Source organism: Trypanosoma cruzi, genomic scaffold (genome assembly GCF_000209065.1).
Source record: "Trypanosoma cruzi strain CL Brener 1047053516473 genomic scaffold, whole genome shotgun sequence".
Taxonomy (NCBI): Eukaryota; Euglenozoa; class Kinetoplastea; order Trypanosomatida; family Trypanosomatidae; genus Trypanosoma; species Trypanosoma cruzi.
This window is the reverse complement of record NW_001849521.1, coordinates 190,049-198,370: the sequence shown is the minus strand read 5'-3', so window position 1 is coordinate 198,370 and position 8,322 is coordinate 190,049. Positions and strand designations below refer to the sequence as shown.

At 46.9% G+C, this 8,322-nt stretch overlaps 2 protein-coding genes across 2 annotated transcripts, besides 17 other annotated features; both read left to right on the top strand.

The window, feature by feature from the left end:
* Positions 1 to 242: a sequence feature (areas merged during assembly that could not be assigned to a particular haplotype. This can correspond to areas where the two haplotypes were merged or to regions with more than two copies in the genome that were merged during assembly.).
* Positions 83 to 146: a microsatellite.
* Positions 235 to 292: a microsatellite.
* Positions 243 to 771: a sequence feature (heterozygous, Esmeraldo-like haplotype).
* Positions 390 to 421: a microsatellite.
* Positions 630 to 651: a microsatellite.
* Positions 772 to 1,025: a sequence feature (areas merged during assembly that could not be assigned to a particular haplotype. This can correspond to areas where the two haplotypes were merged or to regions with more than two copies in the genome that were merged during assembly.).
* Positions 980 to 1,059: a sequence feature (A-rich).
* Positions 1,026 to 8,322: a sequence feature (heterozygous, Esmeraldo-like haplotype).
* Positions 1,093 to 1,118: a microsatellite.
* Positions 1,194 to 1,255: a microsatellite.
* Positions 1,259 to 1,289: a sequence feature (AT_rich).
* Positions 1,300 to 1,470: a sequence feature (A-rich).
* Positions 1,557 to 1,600: a sequence feature (A-rich).
* Positions 1,983 to 2,110: a sequence feature (A-rich).
* Positions 2,262 to 2,300: a microsatellite.
* Positions 2,511 to 3,488, top strand: Tc00.1047053509823.10 (hypothetical protein, conserved; the record flags this gene model as incomplete). The annotated part of the gene is made up of 1 exon (XM_800441.1): positions 2,511 to 3,488. The coding sequence occupies one exon, from the start codon at positions 2,511 to 2,513 to the stop codon at positions 3,486 to 3,488; it is 978 nt and encodes a 325-aa protein (XP_805534.1).
* Positions 3,653 to 3,681: a sequence feature (AT_rich).
* Positions 3,692 to 8,322, top strand: Tc00.1047053509823.4 (hypothetical protein, conserved; the record flags this gene model as incomplete). The annotated part of the gene is made up of 1 exon (XM_800442.1): positions 3,692 to 8,322. A coding segment is annotated over one exon (4,631 nt), but the record flags the coding sequence as incomplete, so codon positions are not given.

Sequence of the window (8,322 nt, the reverse complement as noted above, 5' to 3'; positions counted from 1 at the left end):
TACATATATATATATACAAACCGACCCCCGGAAGTATATGTAATTGTGTACCAAAATGCATACATACATACATTGGTACAAAATATTTATATTTATATTTATATTTATATATAAATATATAAATTTATGTGTGTGTATGTGTGTATTTCTGTGAAGGAAACGAGGTTATCTATATCTAGGCATGTATGTACATGTGTGTTTTTCTTTTTATATATGAGAAGAGGAAGAAGAGAGAAAAAAAAAAAAAAACAAAAAAAAGAACAAATAAATAAATAAATAAATAAATAAACAACAACAAAAGGGAGGGCACAAGAGAGGAGAGGAAGGGATGGTTGGTGATTCCAATTCTCATCAAATTCCACCAATTGCGCTCTTACTTCTTTTCCCCCTTTTTTTTTTTTTTTTTTTTTTTTTTTCTCTTCTCCTCCACCTCCTCTTTCTATTTGAAAGCGGGCATAGCCAAAATTACTGCATTTCACATGTAAATTGTGAGGAATCCGCTGCTGCGTGAAGAAAAGAATGAAAATGTACAGAAGAAGACTCACCGTCGCTAAAGACGTAAAATAAATTAAATTCACCCATCAATCGTTTTTTTCTTCGTGCGCTTGTTTCTTTGTTTTCTAAAAGGATTTTTTTTTTTTTTTTTTTTTTGGTTTCCTTCCGTCTGTGGTGCTCGCTTTCTTTTGATTTTGATTCTGTTGGTTTGTTTTTGGTCACGTACGAACTGCGACCAGACAGCGGGACGGAGGGGGTTTAGAGAAGGAGGAGTCATTGGACCAACACGCACTTGTGACTGTGCATGTATGTATGTAATGTAATGTTTATTATAAATTGTATGTGGGGACATGTGCATGCGTAATGATGGGCTTTTAGATGCATGCATCGTTTATATATAAATATATAGTCATGTTGACTTTCCTTCCAGCCAGCCCGCACCCCTTCACTTCTCTTCTTCTTCCTCATGTTTTTTCTCATCCCGTTTTTTCTTTTTTTTTTTTTTTTTTTTTTTTTTTGGTTTTGTACTTTTGTACTTTTTTTGTCTTTTCTTTTCTTCTTCTTGTGAAGGGGATTAATTTAACGACCCAATCATTTTCCCTCCCTCCCTCTCTCCCTCTCTCTCCGTGTGTGTGTGTGTGTGCGCCTGTCCATTGTGTTTGTGGGTGGATTGACGACTTGAATCAACCTTTGAGAGGGAAAAGAAAGACAAAAGGGAAACAAAATAAAACCAAAAAAAAAAAAGAAAAGAAAAGAAAAGCTCTTTTTTTTTATTATTATAAGTTTTTAAATAACTGTGCGTGCTTTTTTACTTTTTCTTTTTTCCTTGCTTCTTCATCATTTTTTTTTTTTTTGTTTGTTTGTTTGTGTATTTAATTTGTTTTAAATTATTATTATTATTTTTTTTTTCCCCCACTTTCTCTCTCTCTTTGTATCTCTTTTTCTTCTTTTAATTCTTTTTTTTTTTTTTTTTTTAAATGCATGCATGATGAAGAAAGGCGCATACACATGTATTTGTGTGTCTGCGTGTGCATGTGGGTAGGTGAGTGTCTCTTCATCCTTTTTTTTTGTTGTTTTTTTGTTGTTGTTGTTTTTCTGTTTGTTTGGTCTCTTTTATAAGTATATGTCCGTGTGCGTGGTTGTGAAAGTTTCTGTGGGCTAGATGAAGAAAGGGGGGCGGTACGGATGATTCGTTATGTATCTGAAGGTGTTCTTTTTTTTTTTTCTGTTTGTTTGTTTGTTTGTGAGGTTAGAAGGGGGAAGGGGGAAATTGCGGAATGCGTCATTGTTGAGGGGAGGAAAGCGGGAGTGCTCATGGGCTGCAGCGGAGAATAGGAAGAACCGATCCCATGTGCCGTGTGGACACATACACACACACACATATTTGGGGAAAGATCGAGCGGCGATGGAAGATGGTTGAAATTTTGCATTTGTGTGCCTATTTGTGTGTGTGTGTGTCTCCAGTGAAGAAAAAAAAAAAAAAGAAATGTTTTGTTTTCTTTCCGTGTTGCTTCCCACTTTTTTTGTTTGTTTGTTTGTTTTGTTTTTGGTTGATTTATGAACTTATTTTCTTTTTGGTTTGAGGTATCTTTTTTTTTTTTTTTTTGTCTTGTTTGTGCTTCCTCTCGCCCGGTCTCGGTCTCGGTGTCGGTTGTTTTTTTTTTTTTTTTTGGTGTTGTTGTTTGGGAGAAGAGGAGGGGATTTGAACCGAGGAAGTGTGGGGGGTGGGGAAAGGAGGGATGTGGAGGTCGTGTTCTTTTGCGGCGTTTTTTTTTTTTTTTTTTTTTTTTTTTCTTCTCTTCTTTAGAGGTATACAATAATTTTGTCTCTCTCTCTCTCTGTGTGTGTGTTGCTTTTGCTTTTGTTTGTCGTCTCTCTCTCTTTCTGCTCGTTTGCATGCATTCATTATTCCTGTGTTGTTTCTTCTTGTATCTGGTTTGCTGCACGTTTTGGGGGAGAAGTGTGAAACAAAAAGAGAAAAGGGCGGCGGAGCGCGGGAGGGTCGTGGCGGTGTTATGTTACGCGCCTGTCGCCGGTTTTGTGCGGTGGGAGCGGCGGCGGCCCCCACATCGGCCGACATCGCTGCCGCCTTCCGTGTGTTGGGACTTGACGCCGGCAACCCGCAGCACGCCACCAGCGAGCGGGTGCGGGCGCAGTATTTGCACCTCGCCAGGCTGCACCACCCCGATTTGAGTAGTGGCGACGACCAAAAAATGAAAGTTGTCAACACGGCGTACGAGATGCTGCAGAGAAGCGGTGTGCTTAATGCGCCCCTCAACAAGAGGAGGTCCGAGCAGAGTGCGGAGGAGAAGCGTGAGGGCGGCGGCACGGGGGAGACGCGGTTTGCGGCCAAGGCGAAGCTGCGGCGTCGTCGCGTGCCGGATGACTTTGCGGATGGCGACACGTGGAGCATGAAGTCCACGCTGGAGTGGGAGACGTGGATGAACTCCACGTTTGGCCTCAACAGCGTGAGTGACGAGGAGCTGCGGAATCCCGCAAACCACCCGTTTAGTCACAGCAAGTTCTTCACATTCGAGGACGACACCGCCATTTATCGCATGCTGCGTGGCGGAGCGACGGTCCGACAGGTCGCCCGGACCCTCGGGAAATCCCCCACATTTGTGGAGCGGCGGCTTCATAATGCGCAGTTCAAGCAGCGCATTCAGTACGTCCTACGACATGAGCGACGACTCCGTCAGCAGCCGCAGCAGGGGGCGCATTCAGGCGGAAAGACGAAGACGACGACGGCAGCAGCAACCGCAGACGGTGATGGGCGGCGAAAAAAGGAATGGGAGCCGAATATTCCAAACTTTGAGTCTCCCACCTTCTTTGAAGAGATGAGTCTGGAAGAAAAGGGGATTCATGCAGGATTGTTGCGGGAAGAGGAGCGGCAACAGCACGTGCCACTTTCATGGACGCGAGCCGCATCAAAAGTAGGACAGTCATACGCAAACTACGCACGATTTGCAGGAAAACCAAAGAGCAAACCATAATAATTGATTCAGCGTTGTGGTGTTCCATGCCGTTTTTTTTTTTTTTGTGTGTGTGTCCCTGGTGATAGAGTTGTTATGGGACTGCCAGCGTTTATTTTCTTTCACTGTGCCCTTTACGCATGTGTACATGAGGTAGAATGCTTGCTTCCTTCTCTCTTTATTCCTTATATAACTATATATATAATTATATATAGGTGAGTGCGATGAAAAAAATGGATGACGATTGGGCTCTGAGAGAAGCACTTTTGTTATGTGTAGAGGAAAGTCAGCAGTCTTCTCCGATACGTCATGCTACAAATGGTTTTTGCCGCTGGGGTGTTCAAAAAACGACACACAAATTTCCCGCGGCCGCTTACGGAGAGACGGATTGCCAAACTATTTGCTGTACCGTGACGAAGGTGGAAGGGATCCTACGTTGCACTTTGGAGACTTTTATGGCATTTATCAGCACGCCGAAAAACGCACAATACCACGATGATGGTGTGGTATCGAATGATGTAATTAACAAAAAGGGTGATGCCGTGCTGGTACGCACCGTGTACCGTCATCGCCCTCCGGTGGAGGTCATTACACGGCATGCATCTAAGATGTACCAAATCCCAGAAGCGGTAGGTAACAATGAGGCCTTACAGCGTTTTTGTGCCCATGCTGTTGGTATTTCTCATGATAAAAAGATATCTGAAAATAATAATGTCAATTCAAACAATGGGGCGTCTCTCTCATTGCCCTCGAAGGTGTACGTGTATGCCATTCACAGCGTCCAAGATGAGGGGACCGTACACGTATCTTCTGATAATATACGGGGGTGGGTATATCTTTCCGCCTTCATCGCCTATGAGATGCCTGGGCCGTGTGTGCACCTGACTTTTGTCAATGCCCCAAACAAACACGTTGCCGCAGTCATGGAAAGTTGCGAGAAGAAGATCCCACGGATACGAAGCTTCTGTGAAATGCTACAAGAGATGATGTCACGGGGGAAACTAGCACTTATGCAGAGAAAACGGAGCGGGGTGAAGGCTTTTGGGCTCGTTGGGTCGCCGGAGCAAAGAAATCCCTTGGGTCTCGTCCAAAACGAGCCATGTGTCTTCGGTCCTCCCACAACGGCGCAACTTCGCGTGCTTTGCCCTCTTCTTAAGTTGCATGCTGGGAAAATGTGGCGGTATCGAGGACGGCAGGAAGGATGCGACGTGGAAGAATGTGACGCAAATTTGTTTATTGCAGCACCACCCTTTCTAAAGGCATACCGTATTTCCACATTTATTGCGTGTTCACTGGCTAATTTTTTCTCTTTTGTCGGAGATCCTTTGCAGACACATCGTTATGACCCCTTTTTAGAGAGCTCAATGAGGATTACTACTCTACCTGAGGGAGAGGTGTTCTATTGGCGATATAAGCGACTTGCCACGTACAGCTCTTTACGTGATTACTGTGTTCTCGTTAACGCAATACTTTTGCAACCGGATATGGAACGGGGAAGTACAAAATTGTTTTCAGCATTCAATTCTACAGCGATGGTGTATATAGAGAATGCTATTCATTGCAATTACCGCCCCCATTGTGAGGGATATGAGAGAGAGGTTGTTTATGCATTTGGGTACATTGCCACAAATAACGCGGGGGATAATTGCGTGCAGGTGCATCATATCGTGTGTGTGGACTCAAAAGACAAGTCGAATCAACGACTGGAGTTGGCGATGATTCAAGAGCACATTACCCGAATGGCGTGGGTGCGTCAAATCTGTGAGGACACACAGTCTACATCAATCGGTATGCGGCCGTCCCAGACACCACACATGTATGGGGAAGAGAAGACGGAGAATCCAAACCATGACGATGAGGAAGAGGCAGCAAGTTTTGTTGAGGTTGAAACATTAGAAGATGTCACTTCGTTTTTTTTTACCCAAGACAGTGCTGACTGTATGAGCCACCCGTCTTCTTTGAACGGGTCAGTGGAGGAGCTTGAAGGGATATTTGACGGAGACTCGAGTGAAGCGGGAACTTCATTCCAACCTGCATCTCCTGTGAGGCATCCGCAGGTGTCTGACGCGGAGGCTCACAAATCCCATCTGACACCTGCCATCACCACCGATCGGAATTCTTGGGTGACTCCAACGGAAGAGGTGGAGAAACAGGACGGATGGAGGACGACACCGCATGCGCAGACGGAATTGTCACCAAGCAAGGAGTACTTTGTGCTTCAAGGCGGTTCAAAACAAAGATTATCACCACCGCAACGTGATTTTCTTCAAGTAGAGATTGTATCTTATCGAAACTTCCTGACATGGAGCATGGCGAAAAATCGCGTTATCTTTTTCATTTTTCGCACGTCGGCGAAGTGTGCACAAACGGCACGGGTGACTTTTAAAGAAAATTCTTTATTTCAGCATGAGCGTCTGCTCTTTGAGGGGCCGCAGGGGGACGCGATGACACTGATAGTTGTCGTGCGAACGTCTTCTGGGCGGATGAAACGCCTCGGGAAGGCTGTCATGTCTCTACGAAACATACGGGAGTCGGAGCCCCAAACACGGTGGGTGGCATTGGTGAGAAATTCTGGAAAAAGCGATGCCTGCGTTTGTGGGGAAGTGTGTCTCACCCTGCGCGGTGGTGGATTGAATGCCCAGGCGTCCGCCACGCCGTTTTCAGAAGAAGCGGAGGAATCATTACGAAAACGTATTCGTCATGTATTAATGACATTTGGACGGCGGCATCTTCATCGACTTGAGTGGATTGTCGGTTACTGCTGCGACAAGTCCCCCAGTGAAGTCGACCTTTTATTGGCGCGCTACAAAAAAAGGGAACATCGCGACATGGTTGTCCTCACTGTGTTTGATGTACAGGGACTGATAACTGAAAAAGGGGTTCCGTTTCTCAACGGGCCGGCATGTCAGGTGTGGGTGGAGGCGAACAGCGTGCGGCATTGCTCGCGGACCGTGCCGTTACAACAGGTGGCCGTATTCAAGGAATCATTCCAGCTTCTGGTCGGTGTGGCGGAAGCCATTCGTCTCACGGTGGCTGTCGGGGGGTCCATTGTGGGGAAAGTACTCATCTCTGCCAGCTCAGAAAGATTTGGGGGTGTGCGCACGCATACACTCTTTCGTGCGGCTGGTACGAAGAAGGCGATGCCGAGTGGCGTCGTCACCATTGCGCTTTCTGGCGATATGAATCAGCATTCTTCTCACCGGGACGGTGGGGGCGGTTCTTTTGATCCGTTAGGAGAGGCCGCCCGTACAGCTTGTCTCCGTTTGTTTTTTTGGAAATACGCTCGTCATGTTATCCACAGGCTCGATGTGATCAGTTCATCGCTGTGCGATGTGGATCATTACATAAAGACCCTTGGCCCGTGTCCACCACGGTGTGATGTTCGAGTCTCAGTGAAGCGGTGGGAGCCGTCAGTCCCCACGTGGGACAGTCCCGCGGCCGCCGCTTCTATGGGCGCATCCGAGACTGAAGACAACGACGGAAATGAAGAAGGGAGACATTCGGCGTCTTATCGCAACATTTTCAAACGCCAGACGGTATACGCCGTGATTCATGCGGGATTACATTATTATAAAAGCAGCACTGTGCGTGTTGGCGAGGATGACACGGCCTATTTTAACGATCCCGTCACATTCCACGATCTTCTTCCCGAGAGAGACGAGGTTCTTGTGTCCATCGTTGGCAAGGGGATTTCTGGAACAGAGACGACCGATTTGGGCACAACTGTTTTCACGCTCCGCACATTGGTAAGGAAACAAACCATGTCGCTTACTGTACCACTGGTGCGTCATGCTGGTAGTGGTGATGCATATTTTAAAGGGTGCGTGCAGGTGGAACTATGCGCGGTGAATTTTAGCGGGGACTCCATTGCAGGCACGGGGCCCGCGTCTTCTCGATTGCAACTCCAACGGCTACTCTACCATTATGCCCCTCAAAAGCTGCACCGCGTAGAGCCTCTTCTTTTGGATCATGCAGGGCGTGAAGGGAGGCTGGTGCGTTCGTTGCTGGAAAAATACGGACCGGATGTGTATTCTTCGCCGATGGAAATACGTCTTATTGGTATTCGTCACTTGACACCAGCGAATTCCTGTTACGTGAAGGTGTACCTGAATGGCGAGCCTGTGCTGCGATCGTCGCAGCAATCGGGCTCAGCAAACATTACATTTTCTCCATCCGATGTCAAAAATGCTGCTGTCGTGATGCTCGACGATCCCCATCACGCGAGAGTGCGATTTAAGGTGGCGCAGCAGCGCTATCTTCAATCCACCACCATTTCTTTTGCCGAGCTTCGACTGGGGAAAATGGTTGCTGGGTCATTGAACGAGTGCTGGATTCCACTGTTTGATAGTCATGGTGGGGAAATTGGACGTCTTGGTGTGACGCTGAGGTGCAATGGGTTTATTTGTCGTAAGGAAGAAACAGCGAAATGCGAGGAGGCGGAGAGGGATGTAGTTTCTCTGCTACGCAAATACAAGCCGGAGGCACTTCCATTTCTGCAGCCTCTGATAACGGAAACGGGTAGCGTGGCGACAGCGCATGCGGAGATACGTCGTCGTGTCGCCAAAAGGCCAGTAGCTGCCACCGTGTACGTGTGTGTGGAATCTCTCTCCATTATGGAGCTTGACTTCTCAAATCCCTCGCAACTTCATGGAATCTCGCCGACACGACTGGCATTGCTTCAACAGGAGAATGAGGGGATGGAATACGTAGTGACGGCCAGCTGTGACCATGAGGAAGGAAGTGTCATTTGGTCTGAACAAGTAAAAGGTTCCGGTGCGGTTATTCGGCTGGATATCCCGGAATTTAGCAGGTGCGAGGACCACCGCCTCAACATCGCTGTAAGGCAGGCTCAAGG